Source organism: Labrus mixtus, chromosome 21 (assembly GCF_963584025.1).
Source record: "Labrus mixtus chromosome 21, fLabMix1.1, whole genome shotgun sequence".
In the NCBI taxonomy this organism is placed as follows: Eukaryota; Metazoa; Chordata; class Actinopteri; order Labriformes; family Labridae; genus Labrus; species Labrus mixtus.
This window is the reverse complement of record NC_083632.1, coordinates 7,669,199-7,696,479: the sequence shown is the minus strand read 5'-3', so window position 1 is coordinate 7,696,479 and position 27,281 is coordinate 7,669,199. Positions and strand designations below refer to the sequence as shown.

Sequence of the window (27,281 nt, the reverse complement as noted above, 5' to 3'; positions counted from 1 at the left end):
CTTTAAGTCATTATCACCAGTGAACCAGCATTGTTATCTCAAGGTAATGAAATAAATAAGTACATATCTCAAGAGAAAACTACTAATTAGTCATTATGATAGAAGCACTCAGGGCTTTTTTTTTTATTGCTAGACACAGCCAAACACAGCTCGCATTAGTAAATTGATCTATGTTAGATTTTCTTTCATTTTGAATATATTTTTTTTAGTCCATTAATCCATTTTATAAGCTTTAGTTGTTGTTAAAGACTTAAATGTTTTTACCAAGGTTGTTCACGCTGAGAGGAATTAGGAGAGCTATGGTACTAAGTCCAGGATGAACCCAAACCAAAACCAAAGCAACAACTTGTCATGCTTCTAAAATGGAAAAAGATGGATGTTAACAAGTTCAAATCACTGGCTTTATAGGAAATGGCCCCTTCTATAAAAGTAATTAACTACACCTTCTTTTCACTAACAGGAACTCCTTCTGCAAACCCACCATCTCATGACATCCGTCTCTATAGCCGCTCTTGCTGTGACATTTTGTTCCTTTGCTTGTAATTGATTTCTACTTCAATTTATTAATATAGCCTACAGAGCGCCCGGAGCGCCACGCTAGTTATCCGCGGCCCACCAGGAGCTTAATCTTCCGAAGATGAGCCGAATTAATAAGAGTGTTCAAGTAACGTATCGATTACAGAATCAATGTCTCTGTTTCTTTGCACCCTGCTCACATGATTACTATGAAATGGAACAGCGTTAAGTAATAAGGCGAGGCCTCTTTTCAATCATTCTGCTTCAATCTAAATTTCAAAAGGCTCTTTTTTTTTTTAATTATGTGTAAGTCTTTCACTAGGCCTCTGACAATGAGAAGGGTTTAAAAGAAGAATAGATTTTTTTAAACACCTCTGGGATGAAGCTCATACTGTTTTCTTACAAATCAGTGTATTGTACTGCAACCGGTGAATCAGGACTGGAACTGATTTTCTTTAAGGTTTTCTATTGCTTTCCATATTATGCCACTAGTCTGAGTTTCTGCCAGTGGTTAAGAGCTAACTGGTTGTTAGGTATACAGTGAGTCCATATGTGCTATAAAACCAACAAGAAGACTTGGGATTAACATTTATATACACCAAAACCTGACATGCCTTTAACAAGTAATTTAAAAGAAATCTGGCATAGTACAAATGAGGAACAATCGAGGAACTAAACTATAAAGGTCATTTTTAGTAGGGGGCCTTGCCGGTTAGGTTACGAGCCATGCAAGGAGGCGAAAGTCCACCAAGTGGGCGACCCTGGTTCATGTCCGACATGTGGCTCCACAAGTCATTCCTCCACTCACAATCAACTTTCCTATCAAATAAAGGCAAAAAAGCTAAAGAATAAATCTTTAAAAAACCATTAGTGACTCATTAACTTAAGGTTAATTAATAATTAAATAACCATTAGTTAATCATTAACTAATGGTGAATTAATCATAAATTAATCATAGAAGTACGGTTCCTCATTCCTTGCATTTAGAAGACATTTTTCTCCATTATTGTCAAGCTTCGTCATATCTATATTGCATATTCATTTGGACACTTTTTTTTTTTTTTTTTTTTTAAACGTGGTTATTAGATACACAGGTTTGTACATGAAATGGTCAATTAAAGAGAAACAAGCCACAACCTGCAGTACTGAAAAATCTGGTTTGTATTTTTGTACTTTCATAATGAGCAATGAACTGAACTGAAATGAGATCATTTGTACAGTCTGGGAAAAGTTATTTCATTACTACTTGTGCAAAATTGGAAAATGGGAATGCAACATAAAAACAGGAAAGGTCAAAGATGCCTTTATAAATGGTATTTGCATTGTGAGCCTGTACTTTATTCAACCTTTTTGAAGAAAGAATCCCCTTTTTCATGGTGTGCAATTTAAGAGTCCTCTTACATTCATCAACAAATCAAATGAGGTGTCGGTATAAAGACTTTACAAACACTCTATAAATAAATGAAATCTCTCTAATGCTTTATATATTGTAAACATAAAAGGTCCTTCAGGATTTATTTCCCGCCAATATGCTCTTGGCACCTCAAAGTATGAGACAGACAGCATATGTATTAATAGAACTCTTCATTTCAATAAAAGCCAACAGTGAAATTCAGCTGTTTTTGTCTTTAGGATCTTAAATTATACATTCACAACACACAAAAACAAGTAGATAACTGACATCTGCACATGTATGACAAGAGGCGAGTGCGTAGATCATACCTGTACACACGAGTAGTGTTCAAAAAGTCTCTGCTTCAGCAACCTCAGCGTGTCAGTTTGAGTGCCGTGGGATGAACGTTGCAGATGTCGAACCAGTGCTGATCCACCTCCCTGTGTGGCAGCAGGCCATTCCGTGGCAGAAAGGGCCGGCGCCAGCGATTTCGGCTTCCCACCACCTGCCAGAAGCGTGTGCCCTTGAGTAGAAAGATGGCATTGTGGGTGTAAGAGAAGTAGGCAGCGTCAATGTTGCCATCTGGATGGTCTCCGCTCTCCACTGCAGGGAAAACATCTCTGATGTTTCTGGGGAAGCCTCTTGCCAAGCTGTTGGCTGACACGTCGAATGCGTACACCTGTTTGAACAGATAATTGTTTTGCCTCTTTTGTAGAAATCAATTTAATTACGACACACAAACAAATCACAGGAGGTTTGTTTGCTTGGGGTTTAAAGCTGAGAAACAAATGAATCAAGGTGTGCTTTCTTTTCTCTAAGACGTACCTTTTTGTATATCAAACCAGCTTGGTTAGATTACAAATCACATAAGAAAAATGCACTTTTAGCCCAGCACCCAAAGGCCAAACCTCCATTTGTGGTGCCTGTAGGGGCCATTGCTCACTTTCAGCTGCCTACTCTGACTCCATTTAAAACCTTTAATTTGTCACCTCTTCAGATTTCTTTTACATAATCCCCAAGTGTATTATTGTTTCAAATCTTACTTATCGTTGGGCTTTATTTGCCCTAGCTGCCCAACACAAAAAAAAGAAGATAAGGACGCTATTCTTACGAGAGTGTTTTTGAAGAAGTAGATGTGGGAGTCCCTCCTGTCATAAAAGGCCGTGTCAACGGGACTCAGTACCCCAGGGAAACCCTCAGAGATTAACCTGGGATAACGGTGACCTTCAGGGTCTTGTTTGAACGCCTGGTCATTCTCATGGTCGTATCTCCAAAACTGAGTACCTGTACACAAAACAACATTGGACAAATATACCATGAGGGCCTGTTAGAAAAAAAAAAAAGGTGGCACTATACTGTACTTACATGGCGTGAAGACTCGCTTCATGATTACCTTTAAAGAAGTAAACAGCGTCTCTTTTTCTGGACCACACATGCACGCGTGCATCCACTCCGTCCATGGGAATTCCACGCCAACCAATCTGCAGTGCGACTGGATCTCCAAACCGGGTTCTGTTATTCCTGTTCTCATACAGCCAGTACCAGCCGCCCCTCATGAAGTAGGTGTTAAAGCGGATGACCACGTCCCCATAGGGCGTCTTCTCCTTCCTGATCCAGTCGAACACTGTGTTGAATCGACCTTTACAGCCCCCTAGAAGCACACAAAAGAGCTTTTTACATACATGTTGACTGTTTATTCCTGTGTGTAAATAACCCTCAATCTGGGTCTGTGTGTGTGTGTGTGTGTGTGTGTGTGTGTGTGTGTGTGTGTGTGTGTGTGTGTGTGTGTGTGTGTGTGTGTGTGTGTGTGTGTGTGTGTGTGTGTGTGTGTGTGTGTGTGTCCACTAGATGGTGCTGTTACCATAGAGGTGCTGTATGGCCTTCCTGTCCATCCAGTCCACCTCAAAGCCGGACTCCTGGGGCAGATAACTGGGCTGCATTATAGAGCCGGGTCTGTAGATGTGGGGGAGACCCAAAACATGGCCGATCTCATGAACTGCCACCTAATATAAAGCAATATAAAAAAGATGTTAGAATGAATGGCGCTGTAGACAAAGCTCTGATCATTTACTCCTTTATCCTTATTATATTATTCCTATAGTCGTGCCGCGGTATTCTTACTTTGAGAAGGCTGATGCCACTGCCAGCGTCGGGACCGGTGAAATGTTCATCATCATCAAAGTGAATGTCACCCAGAAACCAGGCGTGGGCAAACTCTTGACCGGTGCCGTCAAACCTTTGATTGCATCCCAGGTGTCTTCCTGTGTGGAGTTCAGAACGGACAAGGTTTGAATTAGATGCATTGCCTTTTCTGTTTGATTTGAATTAAGAACTCTGCAGCACAATGCAACACAATGCAAAATCCTCCAGCCGTTCTGTAGTAAAGACAACACATTCTTGTTCCAAGGATAGAGACTCTAAAGGTAACACACCTCCTTTGCTTACAGGCTGTAGAAGCACAGATTCCACAATGTATCAGGTTGGATAAATCAAAGTGCATTGTTATTGTATCTACATTTATGAAAAAAGTATAATGCAATGAGTGTACCTGTGCCAAAGCCCAGCCGGATGTCCACCTCCTCTAGCGGGGAGCGTGTGTCCTCCACAAAGTCCAGCGGAGACACCTCGCTCCACATCCTGAAGGCCAGTCTGAAGATATGCCTCTGGTCTTCGATGGACAGCTGACTGCTGTAGCCTTCTCCGATCAGCCTCCACTTCAGCACCTTCTTAGAAAAGGCCATGTAGCCCGTTTCGCTCAAATCTCTCCTTTGTCTGTTTTTGGATACGAGAGCTGCAAGGTCACGTTTTCTGCGCTGCACTGCTTTGCTCTGCTGAGAGCTCAGGCTGATATGTTTTGTTTGACTGTGCATGCTGATATCATTGGGAGAGGTTTCATTTGAAATGTGATCAACTAAGTCATTTGTGTAATTGCTGCTGGTGTCATTGGAGATGTTTGTGAGAACACTTTCTGTGTCGTTGAAATTGAAAAAGTCATCTTCAAATGAGTTTTCGGTGCCAAAAAAAGTGTCGCTGGTTGCATTACTCCCTGTGTTATTACTGTCAGCCTCACTGACACTGTTTTCAATATCTGAAACGGTAGTGTTCTCAAGTGCTTCATGGGCGTTCAGCTCGATCTCCTTGTCGGGGACTCCACACCTCGGTTTGTTCATCGCCTCCTTTGTGGCCTCATCAAACATGCCTGTGACCGGCAGACCCGACACTCTCTGAAACTCCTCAATAGCTGAAGCAAACGCCTGGCTCTCTGTGAAGCTGTTGCTGTCATCTTGAGCCCCAACACGAGGCGAATCCCTTGATCGATGCACTGAGGTCCCTTCTTGGATCTTATCTTGAAATTCCTCCAGGAAGTCTTCAGTGAAAGAGGTGTCCACGTCCTCAAACTGGACCTCCTCCCAGTTTACCGGTTTAATGAATCCATATCTAGAGAGAAATAACTAAAAAAACAAGAAAAGGTTACATTTAAGCCTCCAAAAGGTCACTCGTTTAATGTTACATAGTGGAGAAATGATAAGATTGTTTTTACCTCTGCCGAGTACTTGTCGGTGATAACCTCAGCTTGATGAGAGTTCAGGTTCTGCACATCAGAATGATCCCTTTTATGGAAAAGTTTCTCCGCATCAGCTGAGCTAATGCTCGTCCAAAAGAGCAAAATGATCAGCTGGATAAAAGTCAGCATCGTGCCGTCGGTTCACTCCTGAGATTACAAGTGAGATGATGGCGAGGAAGACGCCGCAGTGCAGCTTTTAAAGGCAGACGCGGAGCTTCGCCACACCCACCTGAAAGGTGCGACTTTCTCTCTCTGGAGGTGGACCCACTTTCTCCAGCTTTGTGTAAGAAGTAAACTCTTTACTGTCTCCCCCTGCTCACTTTGACTGAATTGCATGGATGTGTGAGACATGCGTCATTGGTTTTAAATGGACTGTTGTTGACCTGTGGAAGGAGGGTGAAACCTATGCTTTCATGTGGACAATAACAGTATAGACTGCCAACACTTGCTTTGAAAAGGACACACACACACTCTGAGGTGATATGCAATAAATAACCACTAACCAAACCTTCCACATCATCACATTGGCCAAAGTTTATTCTCAAAAACAAACGCACAACATTCAACTTCCTTAGGCAGGCTTAACATAAACAGCATTATATTAAGTCACATTTTCTTCTGGCACAGAAAGCCACTTTTTAAGTGCAAATCAGCTTTTTTTTTTTACATGCAAAACTGGCAAGATAATCCTTGAAATAAAACAGGTAAATGTCAAAACACATCAACTATACAGAATATACACAGAACAAAGATCAAGTGGAGGGATTTAGGAGCCTGTGTTTGGTTCTTGTAGAGCTTTAGCGATTGCTGCAGCCAAGTATTCTGGTGTCGGTTTTTCCGCCGTACAGCTGACACACAGGCCTTCTGCTGTCATAGCGTCTCTTGTAGTCGGTCCAATGGCTCCAAACTGGAAACAAGACCAGTTAAAGCGACGGTCAGAGGCAATGGAGTTGTTTTAAAAAGTGTATATTCAGCGTGATTATGAGTCAGCTGTACCTTTATCTGAGTCAGCTGTTCACCTGACAGCCTCCGCACCACTTCCAGGCAAAACTTCACCCCCGAAGGACTGAAGAAACTGATGCTGGCTGGCGTGCCCTACAATGATGATACACTAATGATTCATGTATACATTTCACATAGTGCTCTCTAAAATTGCAGTAGGAGTGCAGTTTACCTGCTCGGTGAAATAGTTCTTGAGATTTTTCTCCAGATCTGGATGTTCAGCGGTTTGATAGACAGTCAGCGTCTCCAGGGGCACTCCTGGAAACAAAAGAAACAGATCCCGCACAGTGATAAAGGTAGCACAATTATTATTTTATAATTAGCGTAACCCCCGTGGGACTTCTATCACCTTGAGCTTAAACTCTGAGGCACAAAGGGAAACATGCTTACCACTTTCCCTTAAAGCCGTAGGCAACACTTCTCTTTTGATTGAGCCACAGGGGAAAAAAAGTGGGGGAATATTTGTGTCCTCCCCTGTGACGAGAATTCAAATGTAAGGTCAAATCAATTATCAGAACCATCATGAAACTTCAGCTAAGATTAGCCTGTGGAAGTATATCATCAAATCGTACGTTCGATGATGACACGTGATAGGGCGTCTGCTGTCCCTGTGTCCTCGCCCAAAGGGTTCAGGCCCAGGTTTTGTACTGTTTGAGAGAAAACACAAATTGTTATTGTTGTTATTAAAATATGGAAAAGAAACCAGCAAAACAATGACACATATATCTAAAACCTTTAAATTGATTTCATCGAGTTTAACTACTAAATACACAACTCCTAGAAAACGGACAATAAAGGGATCAGCTGTTACTAAAGGAAGAAGTTCCAGCACACGTCAGACAGGTGCTGCACCTGCTTGTTTTCTAAAAAAGCAAATATTTGCTGTGTCTCACACCAAGCTGCCATTTAATGTACAACCCACTTCCAAAAGACTTTGTGAAGTAGCAGCACCTCACACACCTCTGTCAGCACCTGGTGCCTGCCACACTTCACTGCAATTAACATTAGCACAGCAAGGATGTATCATAAAAAAAAAAAAGAACTACAAACACAAAGACAAATGTGTCTCACCTAATGCAGCAGTTGCTTTCCCGACCACATAGATTGACTTCATATTCCACTTGTCTTTCACAGAGCTGTTCCATTCTTAAACATCAGGAAAAAGGTGAGACATCAAAAGATACGTCTCAGAAAAAGTAAAGCAATACAGCACATGGAAATGATACTAATTTGTACAAAAGTAATCCAATTGCAAAGGATTCATAGCATTAAATGAATACAGTAAAGGTAGTAATAATTCCCTTTTCTTCCTTTCTTCCTTTCTTCCTTTCTTACCTTCCTGTCTTTGTTCTGCTTCTAAGCACATCCTCACAGCTTCCACTGCTCTTGGACTGGTGAATATAAGACCGCCATGCTTTTCTGGCTGGAAAAGCTGAGAACAAGAGTGAATAAAAAAAAAAACAGATACACATAAAGCAAACTAACATTAAGATGAATCAAAAGACACAAAATCTAGTTAAGGACAGCACCAGTTTAATTTACCTTATCCGACAGGGTGTTTAATGAGACAAACTTAAAAGACAGCACTGGAATAAGGGTTGCTTTGTGTCCGTGTGATGCCAGCTCCTGTGCAAACAAAGTAATGCATTGCTTTAAAATGAACAACAATGGTTGAGTGCATCGAAATGAACACAAAACAAATGTACTGTATCCACCTTAATGTAAGGATCAGGTCCTGACTCCTCTTCTCTTGGGTCTTTGAGAAGCAGTACATGCATCCTGGCCAAGACTCTAAAACACCGGCTGAAGGGTGAGAGTGCAGCAGAACAGAGCAGGGTGAAATATGAATGATGCCACTATCAAGACTCCAATACCTGCAAAAACAACTGAGGACAGAGGGTGTGAAGGCAAAGCAAGCCAAGCTACACCCTAAAACTGTTATATGCGACCTGCTGATAACAAAACTGTCGAGTCACGTTTGAACAAGACGAGTAAAAGCAATCATCCATTTCTTTTTCAATGTATCCAGATAATACGTGGCTATATCATAGTGTACTCTCATGTTATTGTTTACATTAGTAAGACACACTCATAGCTACATGTCGCTTTAATTGAACCCAGACGTGTTGCCTCATGATATCTAAAGTTATTTATCCATGTCACCTGTATTGCACAATGACACGAACAACATATAATACTCAAAAGACAAAATACTGCACGACATTTAAGTACCTTGGTTTGTCTCTTCCGCTTGGTGCATGACGATTACAAACACCGTCGAGAAGGGTAGAAAAATGCTTAAAATATTTATTAATATTATCGAACATTTTTAATAAACCATTAACGATTTCAAATGGTAAAAAATGTGACACTTAATTAATAGGAAATTGAATAGAAAACATATTTCTACAGGTAGAATTGTAGTTTTGCAATGTTTAAACGATTAGAGACCCCTCTTTCTAACATGGTTTAGTCCATTCTACCTACGAGTGACTGGTTTACGTTGTGGCTCCGCAGCGCAGATAGCAGCGCTGTAGTGTACGTTGGAGCCAAAATGGCGGCTTCGGAGTGTCAGTTTCCTACCTCTTCGCTCTGTGGACGCACTTTAAGCGTCGCCCCGCCCACCCAGCGAGAACACGTGTTGTTGTATGTTTGCAGCATGGCTTCGTCCGCTAAGAAGAGAGCAATAGGTTTGGGTGAAAACCCAGCGGATAGTGACAACAGCTCCGATGAGAATCCCGAGGACGACGATGAATCCGGAGAGGAGGACAGCGAGGGGTCAGAGGAGGAGATTAATGAGGTACAACTACAACACACAGCACTGTGAATGAGAATGAGATGCATGGCCTTGCTATTCGGCAAGCTAACTCAGCTGTAGGCTAATGGCAACAGGAAGCTCTCATTGAACTGTTTACTGACCAAAACTAAAACTAAATAGTTGACACAGCTGCTTTGTTGTTGTTTCATATGCAGGAGGTCATTGTGGATTTTGAAGCCCACACCATTCTAAGCAGTGACTACAATGGCATCAAGAAGCTCTTACAACAGGTGTGGAACAGTCTTCCATGTTTTGCTACTATATTCTCATGCAAAGTCTTAAGATCACATTTTTTGGGGACTGATCATCCCTCTCACTAATGCCATGCTTGTTTTTCCAGGTGTTTCTAAAAGCGCATGTAAACACAGCAGAGATGACAGACCTCATCATTCAACAGAATCATGTTGGAAGCGTCATCAAGGTGGGTTCCCTCAATAGCTCAAACTAATCTCCGGTTTTGCTTTTGAATTTCAGCTCTATCATGTATCTCTACTTGTTACTTCTTTTTTTTTTTTTGATCTAGCAAGCTGAGGTGCCAGAGGACAGTGATGACGACGACCCGGATGAAGTGTTTGGCTTCATCTCCATGCTGAACCTTACAGAGAGAAAGGTAACATTTTTTTAATTTTTATTTAACCATTATTTATCCAGGAAAGTCCCATTGAGATTAAAAACCAAGCAATTAAAATTATAAAAAACAGTTACAAGTAAAGGAGGTCGTCTCAAGTGCTCTCAGCCTGGATTTAAAAGCATTCAAAGAAATCAGTTCAGTTATTTTCCAGTCTTTTTGCAGCATGTTCCATGTAGAAGGAGCAGAGTAGACGAAAGCCCTTTTTCCCAGCTCTGTGCGGGCAAATGGACCAGACAGCAACGGCTGATCATTTGAACGCAAACCGTAAGAATCAACAGTTCTCCGTGTGATTAGGTTACAGATGTAGGAGGGCAAGTAGCCCAAGGATGGCCTTGTAAATAAAAGTGCTCCTGGTGGACAAAGAAGGCCATCCCACTCGAGAATACAGTTCACAATGACGGGTCAGGGCTCCACAGTCAGCAATAAACCTCAGAGAAGCATGATAAACAGCGTCAATCTTACTTAAAACATTTATAACATCTGTTGCTAACACCAACTATCTAAATATGCTTTAATTAAAATCTCTATAATGTTATTTTTTGTATTATTTATGCATTTGGTCAATTATTACTAACTCAGATTTTTTTTTCACATCATAGCAAACACCTGGCTGAATATAATTTATATGTTTTAGCACGTGAAGCTCTTTATTTAGATATTAGATTTATTAGATTGATTAGATACGTGTGTGTTTGATGCAATTGTCAGGATGTGCAATGTGTGGAGGAAGTGAAGGAGCTGATCGTGGACCAGTGTGAGAAGAACTCCACCCCCAGCATGACGGAACAGCTGGAGCAGATCCTCAGTGATACCAGCAAGCCTGTTGGTCTACTGCTGAGTGAACGCTTCATCAACGTGCCCCCACAGATCGCCCTCCCGCTTCACAAACAGCTCCAGTAAGCTCTACTCTGCTCTTCAGTGTCCTCTTCAGTATTTTTTTCTTTAGGGGTATAATTAACACTAAAGGGCCTTTGTCAAGCTGTCAAGCCCATTCATTGTCTATGTGTTGCTCTGTGCAGTAGCGTATCTGCGCCCCGCCGAGCTAGGTCTCGCTTGTCGTTCTTGCGCTGAAGTTAACAAATTTTCAACCTGGGTGCAGCGTTCGTGGCGTCAAAGAGGAAAGATTAGATCAGAACAAACGGTGTCCCTTTTTCCTGACCTCTAGTTTAGTTTGTAAAGAAATGTTTTTATGGTTCTAATAGCCGAAGGGGTTTCTGTTTTATTTCAGAGTTGTGAACTGTTAGAATAGTGTCCCTTTTTATACGCAAAATCTGAATGTTTGTCTCTCCTTTTAGGGATGAAATAGCTGAAGCTCAGAGGACAAACAAGCCAAGTGGGAGATGCCACTACTGTCTGATGATCAGCAAAACCTGCAAAGAGACGAGCAAGAATATTCCAGCCAGAGGAGGCGCTCCCAAAGATGAATACATGTTTGTCAATGCAGAAGAGGAATTCTTTTATGAGGTAAAAGCATGAAAATGCGTACATAATGTTTGATACTACACAGGGTGAGAACCACAAACAGTACTTTGGAAATATCACTTTTTATCTCTGAGCTTAAAAAAGAAAAATTGCCTCAAGGGAGTGATTTTTGCGTAGGCTACTAATCATTTTTAAGAATTCCTCAGCCCTTCAAATAGTACAGAAGTGATGCATAACAGCTTTATTTCTAAGTATTCCTACATGTTGAAGTACCATCTGTGTTCTCTTCACAGCAAGCCATCATGAAGTTCCACTACTCGGTCCAGGATGAAACAGACTCCTGTTTAAGCGGCAGGTGGTCGTTCGATGACGTCCCCATGAAACCGTTCAGAACGGTGATGCTGATACCAGCAGACAGAATGTCCGCTATTATGGACAAACTCAAAGAATACTTAACTGTGTAAACCTCACAATAAACCTCAACATCTGTGTACACCATGAATATTTTTCAATATGCTAACAAGAGACTTTAAATATACTCTCAGGAAAGGCAGTGTCAGTATTGTGATACAGCTTTTTACAAACGTGTGCTTCACTTTAAGATCCAACGTAGAAGAAAATGGACATATCACGGATAAAGCCAAATTATACAGCGATTAAGATCATGTGAATATAAATACAAATCCAGCACTAGCTTGTGCTTTTTTTTTTTTTTTTACAAGATTCTTTCTAACAAGATTATAAACTAGAACTGTTGAATATGATGCACCTTTTGTATTAATGTCAACAGCTCAGAGTTCAGCCACATTTGTCACACAGCAGATCCAGTTCTCTCTGATGACATCGCCCGGTGGGAAGCCGATTTCACACGTTTGTCCATAACCTGAGCAGAAAGCAGTCTTTTGTGTAGTAAAAGAGCAAAACATGGATAGAACTGCCAAGAATGTCTGTAGATCCCCTGCCACTGATTATTAATAAACACATTTCTTTGCAATACTTCTCATTTCTTTAAACCTTGCGTGTCATGTGAAAAGAAATGTACTCTTCCAACACATCTGGATTTGTCATTAAAACAGATGAAGGTAAGTCAGTGAAAGAGTCCTTTTAATCTGTATACCTGATAATGTGAACAGGAGGTAAGTATATATCTTCCTTTTTAAAGTACAGCATCCACCTGCAGCCCCTCTGCTGCTCATTGAAGTCTGAAAATCTCTAGTCTTGTCAGGGCCCTCACATATGTAAGACAGACTGCTGAAGTGCAGGAACAAAAAGAAAACCTGCCCGGATGTTAGCACGAGGAGGTTGGAAATGGCGTACTGGACCACGACTAATGAAAATGATTGCTATAGTACAAATTGCAACATCCAGTCAACTGTCTTTATTCCTGTACATGTGACCATCATTCAACATTTTAAGCCATGTAATGTATTCATATTTCACACCCTGGGTTTGACTTTTACACATTTAGAAGCATTAGGAGATACAATTACAGGCCAGATGTTCACATTTATAAATTCGGATCACTGAATCACACATCTGTCGTACGTTGGCGTCACCACTGCACAGCCACCGTTGGCATCACTGCCGACTGCGGCGGCTTTTTGTGTCTCATCATTCTGTTTGCTGGCTCCATCTGGTTCCAACATGTCCTGCAGTATGTCTTTGCTTTCACTTGGGGGCAGATTGTAGAAGAAGTAGACTGGTGCAATTCGAAGGAACCTAAAATAGAATTAAGAGCAAGAAAGAATTCGATTAAAACAGATTTTTTTTTCCTATTAGGAAATCACACAACAGACTTTAGAGTGAAAACAAAGATTACATTTAGAAATGTGATTCAATGTCTCAGGTTAACTACAATAATAAAACATGTTTGCTGTATGAGGGGATGATTAATGACAACTCAATTGTAATCTCCTCGGTCACATCTGGCAATGAGCTGAAAAACGGGACTGACTTACACTTGAGGGGAAATTTCAGAGACTGTTCTCATGCAGTTGTTCTCTGACAGGGTGTACTCGTGGAAAACAACCCACTCTGGCAGCCCCAGCTTGTGGGGTTGAGCCCCGTAGCTGGAGAGAGGGTGCACCTGGGCCATGTGCTTGTGTGTCAAAATGAAGTAGTTCCCTGATCCATCCACATCTCGAGCAATCTAAGAATAGGAAACACACTCTTAAGCTTAAATACTACTGAATTGCTGGAGGTAACATGTATTTAAAGCCACTGTGCATGGATGTACCTGCATGAAGAAGCCAGCCAGCAGAGCTCTCTTGATGTTGTGGGTGTTAGTTTTGGTGCCAAAGGACGGTTCGGAGATGGGAAGCTCGATCCTGTTCAGAGTGTCAGTCAGCTCAGATCTGATGGACTCTGCTGTCTTCAGGGCAAAATGATCCAGGAAGTAGTCCAGGCACCACTTTTTGGCACTGAGGTCTGGAGAAAAAAAAAAGCATCTCATACGGTGAAGTATTGTTTTTCTCATACTTTGAAACCAAACAAATTCATTGCACAAAGATCGTACCGGTTGTTGCAGGATATAAACGTCACTATCCCCCTAATACTCAGTTCATTTTCCTCAATAATTCCTGCTGTATTCACATACCGGCTCACCCCGTCTTCATTTTGAAAATTTAATAGGTAACTGGAAATAAACTTGTGTTCACACGTGCAGCCATCCCCCAAAAACCTTTTCCGGAATTTTCCAGATTTTTGTGCATGTGTGCATGAAGCTAAAGATTACATTTGTTTTGCAACAGTGAAGAACGAAATGATAACGCTTAAGGGTGAATGCATCTGGGTAAATTAAAGCATGTTGACGAAACCTGCGAAACCCTGGCATGTTGAATAATAGATCGGACAACTCATTTTAAACATACACCAGAGAACTTTACTGAGTTCAGGTTGGTGCTGGGTCAGACAATGGAGAGTTTTCCACATCATTTAAAACTACAGTTTGTCACTCCAGTAAGCTTTTGTTAACATCCTGACAGCAGATTGATTCTTCTCATTAACTGTCTCTTACATTGTTCTCTCTGGCATTGCTTGAAGGCGTTATATATATTTATGAGGGTGAAATGATCTCCCTCTGGGTGCTGGAACTTTCTGTGGCACTGGACTGCTTCATGGGTCATGCCAGCAGGCGGCTCCAGGAAACAGCTAGGTGCTAAAAATAAACCCAGAAAACAACAAGGTCAACTTTCCAGGAGACAAACAACTATCAGTGGGTTCAGAGAATATGCTGCTTTGTGCATCTGAAAATAAAGCATCTGCTGAATCCATCAACCAATCGGAGGTTCTTCACCTGCTTGAAAGTACTTTTAAGAAGTCTTGCTCGGATTATCAGCTAAAATCGAGCACATCGCACACTTGTACCTGACAGCATAGCTGCTATTGTCAACATCTCGCTCACGCAGTCGTACTCGCAGGATGCTAGCAGAGCTTTGGCCATCTGAGGGTCCAGAGGGATTTCAGACATTATGATGCCAATTTCAGATAGGTTGCCATCATCATCTAAAGCTGCGAGGTAGTCCAGCTCTTCCAACGCCTGCATGAGACCCTCAGGATCTGAAACAAGGAATTAAACAGCATTGTTCAATTAAAAAAAAAAAAAAGAAGAATCCCAAGCATTCAAACATTTTATTAACAAAGGGCCCACAATGCTGGTTAAATGCTGCTTTATGTGTCTAAACTGTAACAGCCACCAGCCAATCGCCGGGGCTGTTACAGTTAAAATCGACAAGAAAATGAGTCGCTAGGATCACCCCTTGTTGCTGCTTCAAGTATTATACAATGGTTTCTTGTTCGGTGTATAAAACTAAAATAAAGTGCTTTCAGACTTAAAAAAAAAAAACTCCTGAAAAACCACTGAAATTTTCAAGATGAGCTCCATGTGTGAACAAGGTCACATTTTTTTCACGAGTTTCTCCTGCGACCACACTTAGTAATTTTTCTGTAAAAAAATCAGAGTGAATCAATGTGAGAATGCATCAGGATATTATCAGGAGAATTCCCCTTGAACCTTTTTACATAATGTCCTGGCCTGGGAGACCCCCGCCTCCCCTCCCTGTCCACCGAGATTCAGGGACAGTCCTCCTGAAATTCACTCAAAATTTGGGTTAGGGTTAGGGTTGCAGGAGTGCATATGTGAAAAAGGCTCTTTTAAGTATAGAAAACAAATCCTTGTGCTGGTAATTCAAACTTGGAGGCAGCAGTGGTGATATCTCAAAATGACTGTTTAGTAGATGAGATTAAATAATAGGGCTGAAAACATTATGGTGACTTGCTTCCGTGCCAAATTCTATTTGAATATTGAACAAGTACAGTAACTTTGGCCTATGTTTCCCCTTTATTGTACTGGTCGGGTGCTCCCCAAATGAGACATGTTGTATAATCACTAATGAGCTGGCCTCTTGTAGCCTCTCCTGTTCTTGTTAGGGTGGTTCAGAGCTCAGACAATAGCTAGTAGCAGGGTCCTGTCAGCTCAGCTTATTCACGGCTGACTGGGCCCAAACAGCTACACAGAGCAAATTCTGAACTTCCTCTGGACTAGACTTCCTCTAGCCAAAAACACACCCCTCCCATATACACCTCTCTGGCTGCATTTTGGGGTGGGAACAAGATGTCATCTGTGGGAACCAGTAACTGGAGTTTAAAAATGTTTCAATGGCTAACTTGGGCAATGTTCACTTGCAGGCTTACCGGGCCTGTCGATGAAGTCACACTGCCCAAGGCCAGCTATCTCCATCCGTTTCAGAAAAAGGACAGTTGGTGTGATGTTGGACTCAAGGATCTGTGGGGAATTCTCTGCAGAAAGCTTGCTGTCTTCTGGATACAGGCAGAAGCATTTACCTAGAAAAATACATGGAAATTAATTCATGAAGGAGAAGAGTTGATACACTAAAATACCTTATTTGATTCATTCTGATGTTGCTACTCCAGCATTATTGTAGTCAAGTTGCCAGGATGTTTTCTGACTTGAAAATAATCATAAATTAACCCCTTCAAACTGGGATCAGTATGTCAGAATTGTCATTCCTACCTGTTGGTCCAGAGAGCTGCTTACGTACATCTGCCTGACACTGACTGATGGGTCTCAGTACCTCTGAGTTGGCTCTTATTCTTGGATGGTACACCTACAAAGCCAACAAACAGTTCAATAAAAATCGTCATATTACTTCTTTTTGGAAGATTTGTAATTGTTGTATGTCCATAATACTTCACCAGCTTCTTCTGGACTCCAGTGTTGATGACAAAGTTGACGGACTCTGCAGGCCACCACATGTCCTCCCCCTGTTGGGTAGAGAGGAAAACCCTCCTGCAACCTGTGGCGCCTTGTTGCTCGGTCTGCACAGGTAGCAATCGTCCCTGGACGGGGCACAGGACCACAGGGACCATCTGGCCCAGTTCTGCTCCAAGTCTGGTGCACTCTCGCTGGAGGATGGTGTAGGCAGAATGAACTTCCTGAAGAAGAGACGACAGGAAAATGCTTTAAACCAATCTCAGTTTAGGTCCAAAGAAACCATTCTTAAAAAAAAAAAAGGTAATAATCTCTCACCTCGTTAGAGGCTAAAAACACGACAACATCTCCTTCCTCCTTGGTTCGGTGTATTTCGAGCACTAGTCTCAGTGCGGAAAAGAAGTAGTCTTTGTTGCCACTGTTGCTGTGGACCACCCCAGCAGGTGTCGAGGCCTGTACACTGATGAGTGGGACGCTGCCATAGCGGCTCAGGAGCTTGTCAGTCATTGGTGGGATGGCAAGGACCACCACTCTGAGCTCAGGCCTCTGCAGAAGGATGTCCTTGAGAAGACCCAGCAGTATGTCCGTGCTTACAGTTCTCTCATGGGCCTGGTCAATGATGATAACTCCATAGTGCTCCAGAAAAGGGTCCGACATCATCTCTCTAAGAAGCATATCGTCGGTGCAGTACCTGCGGGATAAAAGCATGGACTATATGAAACATGGACATAGTCTAAGTGACATCACCCTTTGGTTTCTAAAAAGGCATAATAAAGATCAGTGATAGCGGTGGCCATATTGGAAGTCCTGTATCTACCTGACTTTTGATTAATCTAGAAATAGGTGGAGCTGAGGCGGGCCTTCAGCCTCCTGGCAAACAGCTACAATGCACACACCTGTCAGTCAACTCTACCACGCCTCTAAATATGAAAATGTCTGCATAACTCTTAGTCTAGTAATGTAATCAAAATGGATGGCTTCTAATAAAATGTATCCTCTTAACAGTTTTTAGTACAACTAAAGAAACGAGCTTCAGAGACCAGTTTTCTTTTTAACCAGGCCGTGAGCATTTCTTCTTCTGTTGTAAAAATGGGCACTCAAATATGAGTCTCAAGTGCACTCTCGAAGACTGCAGTTTTGTGCAATTCCACGTTGGCTTCATTTTTTCCAACACTGGAGGTAACAGCTTGGATAAAAGCCATCACAGGAGTCTACAGTGGAGATATACAAGAGCAAGATTTCTCTTTTTTTTTTTTTTTTTTTAACAGCCCAAAGTGGCAACTTAATGACAATGGCTACACTTCTCCGAATACTTTTGAGTGTGTTGCTTTAAAGACATCATCAGCGCACAAACTGTCAGAGGCCCTGCAGACACCTTAGCATATGCCAATCAGATGCGGCACATGAGTGGACCAGACCGCCATAAGCCACTCATGTGCATAACCCACACAATGCAGCGTTAGTGCATGTAAGTGAGGGGCGTGGCATATGAGGGAGCACACAGGGAAGGGCACTGAGCACTGAGTGAATGCTACTTTCAAAATTGTGCTAGTTTTAAAAAAATTACCAACCCTGCCTTTAATTTCCACACTTTAACTATTTCCACAAGAAATACCTGCAGGTGCAATATACTGGCAGCTAAAGGTCACTTTGTTGGTAGGTTGACTTAAAATCAGGTACCTTCTGCTAGAATTGGTTGTGTGTGTGTGTGTGTGTGTGTGTGTGTGTGTGTGGTGGTAAAGAGAGATAAAGAGTGGCGAAGATGATATTAAATTGACATTCAGCGAGTTGCTGACAGCCGTGAAATGGACGGACTGGGAGCTTGTCAACAGACCTCAGAATAGTGTCGGAGGAGCAGCAGGTCTCGTGAGGGATGGTGTAACCCACTTCATGGCCTATGTTGACGTCCATTTCATCGGCGACACATAGAGCCAGGTCTACAGCCTGCTGTCTGCTGGTTTGCGTGCACACAACCCTGCCGCTCTGGTACTGAGCAGACAGACAGATCTCCGCACACCACTGAGGGATCTGAAAGGAGAAGAGTCGCTTACTTGCCATATATCGCTGTAGGTTTGTGGCCTACTCCCAAATCAAACCAAACATTTTCAAACTGGAATTTCCACAATTGCACCGACAGCTTTTGTTTGAAGGACAGCACAAAACAAACAGGGACAGGAGCTATTATACGGTATTATTACTCATAATGCAAACATTGCTTTGGCAGCATGGAGGGGCTCAAGCGGACAGGGGCTTAACAGCAGGAGGTCCCCTAACACCCCTGCTGGAGCCTTTGTGAAGCCTGCTTGTCAAGAGCTTGGACAGCCTGACAGTGACAACAGCATCTGCTGAGCTGGGCAGCACGGTCACACAACAAGCTCACATAATGGCACAACCTCTGTGACATAACAGAGTTTTAAAAAAAATACTGTCACAGAATCAGAACTTTGAAAGGAGAGAAGTTGTCGTGTTAACATGAGCTCTGTTACGACTTGGCAGGGAAAACACATTGAAAGGGTTAACTTCACATTAGAATCAAATCAGGGCTGATGCCCGAGTCTGTTAACTGAATGCAAGTCATGCAAATTGAGTTAGAGTTTGGTATTTGAGTCCAGTCTGAAGGAATTCAACCTAAAAGAGAGACATATTATTCTTTATCTTTTTAAGCTCATAAGGGAGATTTTTGACCAGCTTTGAGTGAGATTTTAAGCACTCCCAAGGAAAATAAATCAAAGTTGGAATTTAAATATTTGATTCCAACACAACGTTTTAATCCTCCCCTCTTCCCAATAAAACAGTCAAGTTATTCATTCAGTCTTACCTGTGTACTCCGCCCAGTCTTTGCCATCCCAGACAGAACAACCAGCTGGTTCTTTACCAGAGCATCTTCAAACTCGTGCCTGACCTTCCACACAGGCAGAGTCTTCCTCTTCTTCAGTAATTTGTAGTAACGGGAGGAAAAGGGCAATCCGTCGAACAGATTTATCTCCAGGTCATCCCCGAAGCCAAATAAACCGTCCGCAGGACATTCCTCACTCTTTGGGTGAATGTCAGGCTCAGCGGGATTGATTTTCTCCGACATGCTTTAACAGAATATTGTCATATGTTCATCCAGACCAGGGCGCAAACTGGGTTAGTGTCCGGCTGCAGCTACGGATCCATTTTTGTTTTGATCGAAAATAAACGATCCGCCTTCAAGCAGTCTATCACTTAGAACTTTTGCTTCTACTAGAACAGTAATAAGGCTACCAGAATTGCTCTTCTCGTTTTCTTACCTTATGAAACTAAGGCTATAACTTGTTCAGAGTCTGAAGCGGTTCTGTTTCGGGGCTGGCTGGCTGACTGGCAGTGCGCACCTGCGCGTAATTTCTCGCCAGCGTGGCTTCGAGCGTGTTTCTGTTTGCATAGATATTTTATATTCAACTCCGAGCCATGTTCAGTAGCCTGTCATAATCTCTTGTGTTCAAACCCAGCGTGTTTGGATGGCTCAATGTAGCCTATCAGGTGTCAATCAGGCGTTTTACCACCAGCAGAGAGTTCGATTCTTTAATATAATGTAGCCTACAGGTGAAGTGTGCTCATGCAGCCGCTGCAATCGCACACTGCTTTCAATTGGAGGAAATATCCTTTACCTAACCTAAACCACCTGTATGCAGATCCAGGATAGATAACTTGCCTGCAGCGATACGGAGTGGGACTGATGGTGGACGAAGCCCTTCTGTCCACGACCGTACATGCCTCCTCAGTGAGCCCTCGTGTTTTACCCTAACTGAAACTTTCTTTTACGTTGAACTTCTCAACCGTCATTAGGCTACAGGAGAACATAGAGGAGCAAACAATCATTGTATGTGTTTGTGATGTGATGTTTCTTCTTCACCATGACAGGGTGTCTCTGCAGAGTGGAATCATCCCAATAAACTGCTATCAGAAATAGTTCTTCGTGGTGTCAGCGGCGGCGGAAGGGAGGGGCTACGAGGGGCTGAAAAAAGCTGAGCCCCCCCCCCCCCTTCCCCAGTCACCTGTATTGAAAAATGTATATGGTATTTAAAAAAAATCATCAGGCTTACTTTAGGTTACGAATAAAATGAAATGTGAAGTTATATTTTTGCTGATGTCCCATCTTAAGGTACCTCTGCTGATTCCCGCGAGCTATTTATGGTTGTTTGAATGGTTGCAAGTGCGGGACAATGTGCCCGCAGTTTTATATACATGTATACAGTTTCTGCAGCTACGGATAACTTCCAAGTGTATACATGCCTTTCACACATATTAAGATCTCTTTCTTCTCACATTGAAGGTTATGATTGCTGACAGGAATTACGTCATGTGCTTTTAAGAGAGACACCAGTTCAAAAAGATAATGAGAGACATCCTAGGGTGTGACAGTCCAGACTTACATTTATTTTAATGTTACATTCATGGAGCTAGTTTGGTCAGGTTCAGGTAGCTCATTCAGTGAGCCAAGGTGAGGTTCAACACTTTTTTGCTCAAAATTTGTGAGCGAAAAATACATTTGCTCAGTTTGATTTCAGATTAATTTACGATTCAAGTTCAGGGACGCTTCGTCTGATCAGTAGCAGTAAAATAATCGTATTGACTTGAATCCCCCATTTAGAACAAGTGAATCCTAACATGCAACAGAGAACATCCATTCCACCTTAAGGTTTATTAATTTACTCCTTATGAAAACTTTGAAGAAGCTGCTGAAACACTCAGGACTCTTGAAATGAGGTAAGCAGCTTCCAATATTAAATTAGTTATTTTAAAAGTTATAAAACCTTAAACCTTCCTGAATATAAAGTCTGCTGACTGCTGTAGAATGTGAAACTGCATTTGAGTTTTCAGTCATCTGGTAGCAATTTGGCTCAAGTATAAATGAAAAGCCAGAGGCTCTTTAATGTGTGTAAATATTAAACTATTGAAGTTTTTAAATGGGAGAGAGTTTGAAATCTTTCTGCGTATTCTTCAAACTAGGACTATTTGAGATGCGGCACAGTTTGAGTGCATGCATTTTTCAACTGCTATAAAATTGCTTTTTTGCATAAATAAATACATGCTGTGAAAAAGTAAAAGATCGGCACACATATCAATCACAACTAAAACCATATGTGTTTAAAAAAAAACAGTTTTACTGAGACTGTTTGAGTGTTGAAAATACTCAGACTACACACTGACATTTGAAGTTTTTATGATGTATCAAACAATCATATAAAAAAAGCATTTTCCATAGACATGTGTTCACCTGTAACACAACATAAAAGAACTTAAATGGACAAAAAGGTGCAGTCAGGTGACTGCCTGTTTGTACAAGGACACACAGAGCATTGAAAAAGAAGCATATAAACAAAGCAAGGCATGTACACGTAGTGTAGTATTAAAAAGAGAACAGTATAAAAAGTAACAAAAGTCAGATATCAGCCAACACATTTTTTTTAACAAGAGCTGGGCTTTAAAGGAAATGTTGCTTTGATGAAAAGTGAATATATGCTGCATGGCAATCCAGTTAAACAATAAGTCTGCATTTTTTTCTGATGAACAAAGCACTGTTTAAAGGTCACATATTATGAAAAATACACTCTACCATGTTTTTCGAAACACTAACGTGTCCCTAGTCCGTTTACAAACCCCCAATTATGAGAAAAGTCCATCCTCCTTTGCCTTTTCCCTGTTTGGAGATTTCACTTTGTGACATCACAAAGGGAAGTAACCCCTCCCCCAGGTGGTATGACCCTCCCACAGCTAGGTGTTTGTTCTGCCCTCTGAGTCCGCCTTCTCACTGTCAACAATTGGGCATGGTGCAAGAAAGCCCAAGCCACCCTAGGCCTTCCAGAGAGGGGCGTGGTTGAACACAGCTCACTTGCATTTAAAGCTACAGACACAGAAACAGCCTGTTCTGAGCAGGGCTGAAATAGAGGATCATAGTGGATTTTGAGCAAGAAACTTCACAGACATGTTTTGGGGACCTCGGAGACTTATTTAAACTTGTTGAAAAAAAGTGTAATAGGTGACCTTTAATTACCAGAAATCTGATTTATGCATGAGTTTGAGTCTGGCATGTTAAATGAGTTAAAATAAACAAAAGCTAAATAAAAAGGTAGAATACTAGAAAATGAATAACTGCAAGATAAGTGCATACGTCCTTTATGTCCCATCACAGATTCTAAAACCCTACATCACCCATTTAGAGTTCTCTAGAGTGCCTCCATGACGCCTTGAGAAAGTCCTCGTTGATTCCATGATTTGATCACACAAAGTCCTCAGCGTAGACAGGCACACAGGGAAATAGTCAAAAACACATTTTGACACTTTTTCGGTCAAAGCAGAGCAAGATTTCAAAGACGCTCTCTGCGGGATGAACGTTTCCTTGATTTCCTTGAGCTCATACTCTGGTACCCACATCCCCAAAGTGAGCCTCTCACGGCTTGTTAAATCAAACAGAAATCAGTGACATTTCATTATTTCCTTCCTATGTGCAGAGGAATTCAAACACAACTTGAGCCGCCTGGTCTCCACATTCGTAGAAAACTAGTCAGAACAGATGCAGCAAAACCACTTTTTTTTTTGTTTTCTTCTTCTGTGGTTGTTTCAAGCCTCGTCAGACTGGCTCAAAGCTGCTACACAGAGCATTAACCTTCAGGGAAAAAATTTATTATCTTCACAATCAAGTGTTCTCAAGTGAAGTCATTGCACACATCTCTTTTTCTCCTCATAAAGTTATGGGAACAAAACGGTAAAATAAAGATGTAAAGTGTTCCCTTCATTAAAAGACATTTCTCAAAAACATTCCTGCAATCACAATTTCACAGATTTGTGTTTTTTGTTTTGTTTTATGAAAATCTCCTATCACTCGTCTTGATGAACAATTGATAAAAAGAAAATGCTGTAAAACACAAATTTCAAACCTATGTTGCTTCCGTGTAGTAAAAGTGTCTGGCACAGTGCACTGCGTGGCAATAAATACAGAATATAAATACTTTACATGTACCTGAGCTCAGACTCGTAGCACCATTCAGAGACAGAGCACCAAAAGGGACACGGCACGTCTACTGATCCTCAGAGAAGCCGACATCTTTTTAAGGTTTTCAGAGTTTTCATAGTGCAAATTTCTTTTTTCTTTTTCTTTTCTAAGTGTCTTATCACAACAATGTCCCCTTGGTCCAAAGTCTCAGCTGCTGTATTTGATGTTGGCAATTATGCAAGGCTTTGGTAGTGTTGGGGGCTGCTTGGGATTGGGTCTAGAGGAGGGAGAAAAGTGATTTAAAAAAATGGATAGAGGGTAAAACAAGCGTCTTTTTTTCCCCAAATAAATGGGATGGATGGAACTCACCTGTTCGGGCGTGGGAGAGGGCGCACAGGTCTGGGTACAATAGATACGGCTGAAGGGCCACAAACTGCTGCCCTTGGCCCTTGGACTACAGAGGGACTTCGAATCAGGCGAGAGCTCCTTGGGTCAGCTGGAAGTGGTTTCTGAGGAGGGCTGGGCTTCTCCAACTCCTTGTAAAAAAAAAAAGAAAAAGAAATGACTTGCTATCTCCAGCAGATGGCACTCTCAGTCAGATAATAACAGCTCTTTCAGGCTTTAAGGGCAGCCCTGCCCATGCTACTTCTTGCAAGTAAAGGAACATGTCATGTGGTTTTAATCTTCTCTAAATGAGTCATGATACAGTCCTCGATCTGGACTCGATTCACTTCCTCCTCTCCTCTAGAGAGGGATCCTAAAACATCAGCAGAGGGGAAGGAGCCAAACAAGAATCACCCGTTAAATCAGGTCTGCAGATTGAAAACATGAATACTTAAAAAAAAATGAATGTTGCCATTAAAGTTGCACACACTAAGTAAAGATGACAATGTAGTACAAGTCTCTCCCCTTTGCAAGTTTCTGCACTCTAGCAGTAAAGTTACTAATTCATCACATTGACAGCCATCACTGTCCTACGTGAGCCAACTATGAGCCAAAAATATCAGAAAAGTTTCAACAGGTAGTAAAGTGAAATGACACAAAATGCCGCTAAAGCTTCAAATGAGAATACTTTTAAACCACATCTCACGTATCCAAGCCTGTCTAAAAAAATCTTTCAAGCTCCATCAGGTGAAGCTCTCCCTTTAGTTTAGACGTTACTCTCAGGCTCCCAGCAGAGAGCTTTCAGTGTGGGGAGGATAAAAAAAAAAAAAAAAAAAAAAAAAGGTTCTGTCAACTTCTTAAAGCTGCCAAACAGCTGCTTAAATCACTGTAGGTGAAGTCTGCTGCCAACAGGCTTCACTTTCAGATTCACACTTTGACATTAAGTAGGAACATCTGAGAGGGGAGAGCTACTTCCCGAAGTCAAACATTTGCACTGAGCCGCAGTTCTTCACCTGATGTACAGGGGTATGATGACCCTTTGCGAAACTGAATGGAGTTCTTTGAAACTGAAGACTCTTTGGGGGGCCATTTTTTGCCATTATTGGATCAGACAGTTGAAGAGAGAGGGGGGATTACATGAAGCAAAGGGCCGTGATCAGATTTGAACTGGACTGTAGCCTCTGTACATGGGGCTCGACATAACAGCTAGGCTATCCTGCGCCTCTGAAACTGAAGTCCTGTATGCAATTTTTTTTTTTTTGGGGGGGGGGCTTTTTATCTACAGATAAAACAGTGGCTAGATTAGGAAACTGGAATGAGAGAGTGGGGAATGAAATGTGGCAGAGAGTCAGAGGTCAGAGTTGAACCTGGGGCGCCTGTCTCAGGACTGTAGCCTTGAGTACATGAGGCACATGATATAACATCTAGGCTTTCTGGCACCCCCTAAAGTAAAAAAGACCATATTAAAGTGATTTGGAGCAGAACTTTAATTAATGTGACCCCGGGACAGAACAGATAGCTGCAGGCTATGTAGCTGAACCTGGAATATTAATGACACAATGTGTACGATGACGTTTCCCTTTCCCCTGTGGAGTTCACTGTTTACAACCACTACATAAATGTCTAATAAATGCCATCCCACATTACTGTGTTCTATAGCCATGGCATTCCTTCATATTATATATGTTAATAGGGGTGGTTAAAGGCAAAGTTAACATTAGTGTGCACTGTCTCTCAATCTTTAGGCATCTCAGGATATCTTCAGGATGGGGTGACATCTTCAGATCACTTGTGTTGTCTGACCACACCTCAAAACAAACAGCAATTAAACGTATGGTGACACGACAGCTTTAAAAAAACATTTTGATTTGAGCTCCACCAAGTTCATACTTGCTTTTAGAGAGGGAACAATTCCACTGATTTGACTGCAAATATAAAATATTACGAGTTGAAATCAAAACGAACGTCTTCAAGGTGGATTCAGCAGTAGTGATTGTACACTGATTTGACAACGCAGAGGTTCCACATCAACCCATAAACTGACGTATTACTGTAATCAGTCGATAATGGCTATTATTTAAGCTGAAGGATATTTCAGGCTCTCGTATTGATTTTCATTTTTTTCATCAATTCCCTAACTTATTATCGTCATCCCCCCTCTGTCTCTGTATTGTCTTTTCTCTCTGTCGATTAAATCCTCTCTCTCTCTCTCTCTCTCTCTCTCTCTGCGGCTCTCTGCTTGACTCTCCCACAGAGTACAAGTCAAACCGGATTAAAGGCAAATAAGAGTCTTTGAGAATCCCTGAGTTAGAGGGATTTAACAGCAGGAACCTCTGCCATTCTCTCCCCCTCAGCTTTGACAGCCTTGCAACGCGAGGAGCTGAACTCGGCCCAATACCAGTGGCAGCAAATGTGCCACCATGTGATATTTAGACACACTTTCTCACTCCAGTTGCTGTTTCATCTTTTCCGTCCCTCCCCCTCCCCCGCCCGTCCCCTGAAAGTCTGGCTCCATTTTCAATATTTATGTGGCGGTTTTGTAACGCAGAATTGAAGTTTCGCTTGGGTGAGGCTAGCTCCTGGGTTAACCTCGTTATTTTATGGGACTGTGAATAACTGTCAGCATGCATGCAGTATAGAAGACACACAAGAACCATGAAAGAAACACTCATTTGAAGGTGCAGCGAACAAAACTGTCTCACCCGGACCTGGCGGAGGAATTACAGCAAGTTAACATCATCAAATAAAAAGTGTCTGACTGTGGAAACGGAGAACTCACTCACCATGACCATCCTGCAGGAGTTATGGCGTGACGTGTTTCGAAACGGCGCCCCGCGGGGTGCGACGTGGATGTGAGGCGGAGGCACAGGAGGTCTTGGCTGCGCGGGGCCGGGGGAGAGGGACAAGGTGAGAGACAGGGGGACCGGGTGGCTGAGGTGAACTGGAGGGCACAGGGGCAGTCTGTGCAGGCTGTGGTGGGAGGGGTAAGGGGCTGGCGGGAGCAGCGCCTCGGGCCCCCGGTGAGGAGGCTGCAGAAAAAAAGATGAAAGACAGAAAGGGGTTGGTCAGGAGAGAAAGCGTCTGCTTCCTATCAGAAACAGTCACGTTAAACCTTCTCCTCTTCCTGCGCTCGTCTTCCTGACGTTGTCAAAGATATATAAATCAAACGTTCCCCCCCTTTTTTTTTTTTTTAGCTTGCTCAATTTCCCCCCCCCCCCAACTCCTCTTCAGGTAACCTTTAAAAAAGGCCTCAATCAAAGGTGGACACAGCTAAAGAGCCTACACACACTCCTGTTGAGACCGGTCAGACAGAGAATAGAGCCAAAAAATGACTCTGTCAGGCATGAAGACGCATCCAGATGTGC

At 42.1% G+C, this 27,281-nt stretch overlaps 4 protein-coding genes across 4 annotated transcripts in view; 1 reads left to right on the top strand and 3 right to left on the bottom strand.

Moving 5' to 3' along the window:
* Positions 1–1,668: 1,668 nt before the first annotated feature.
* mmp21 (matrix metallopeptidase 21) lies at positions 1,669–8,964 on the bottom strand. The gene is made up of 16 exons (XM_061029010.1): positions 8,192–8,964; positions 8,019–8,102; positions 7,812–7,908; positions 7,548–7,622; positions 7,049–7,123; positions 6,867–6,950; positions 6,649–6,734; positions 6,471–6,569; positions 6,249–6,381; positions 5,451–5,614; positions 4,458–5,361; positions 4,031–4,170; positions 3,771–3,912; positions 3,303–3,560; positions 3,021–3,193; positions 1,669–2,588 (listed from the first exon to the last, which is right to left on the bottom strand). The coding sequence occupies exons 1-16, from the start codon at positions 8,252–8,254 to the stop codon at positions 2,283–2,285; spliced, it is 2,883 nt and encodes a 960-aa protein (XP_060884993.1). The 5' UTR covers positions 8,255–8,964; the 3' UTR covers positions 1,669–2,282.
* A 129-nt stretch (positions 8,965–9,093) lies between these two features.
* On the top strand, positions 9,094–12,341 carry bccip (BRCA2 and CDKN1A interacting protein). Its single transcript, XM_061027430.1, has 7 exons — positions 9,094–9,276; positions 9,450–9,524; positions 9,635–9,715; positions 9,818–9,904; positions 10,634–10,821; positions 11,221–11,389; positions 11,641–12,341. The coding sequence occupies exons 1-7, from the start codon at positions 9,136–9,138 to the stop codon at positions 11,809–11,811; spliced, it is 912 nt and encodes a 303-aa protein (XP_060883413.1). The 5' UTR covers positions 9,094–9,135; the 3' UTR covers positions 11,812–12,341.
* Positions 12,342–12,710: 369 nt separating this feature from the next.
* dhx32a (DEAH (Asp-Glu-Ala-His) box polypeptide 32a) lies at positions 12,711–20,534 on the bottom strand. The gene is made up of 11 exons (XM_061027429.1): positions 19,396–20,534; positions 18,412–18,605; positions 16,896–17,268; positions 16,562–16,801; positions 16,380–16,473; positions 16,040–16,189; positions 14,714–14,905; positions 14,364–14,504; positions 13,584–13,774; positions 13,306–13,496; positions 12,711–13,066 (listed from the first exon to the last, which is right to left on the bottom strand). Exons 1-11 carry the CDS (start codon positions 19,654–19,656, stop codon positions 12,868–12,870), a joined length of 2,226 nt encoding a protein of 741 aa, XP_060883412.1. The 5' UTR covers positions 19,657–20,534; the 3' UTR covers positions 12,711–12,867.
* A 1,211-nt stretch (positions 20,535–21,745) lies between these two features.
* Positions 21,746–27,281, bottom strand: part of LOC132954915 (disintegrin and metalloproteinase domain-containing protein 12-like) — an 80,424-nt gene continuing 74,888 nt past the window's right edge. The window contains exons 21-23 of the mRNA XM_061027428.1: positions 26,700–26,945; positions 23,902–24,068; positions 21,746–23,809 (exon numbers count right to left, since the gene is read on the bottom strand). Of these exons, the coding sequence (XP_060883411.1) occupies positions 23,740–23,809; positions 23,902–24,068; positions 26,700–26,945 (483 nt within the window). The 3' untranslated portion in view covers positions 21,746–23,739. The remainder of the gene's footprint in view (positions 23,810–23,901; positions 24,069–26,699; positions 26,946–27,281) is intronic.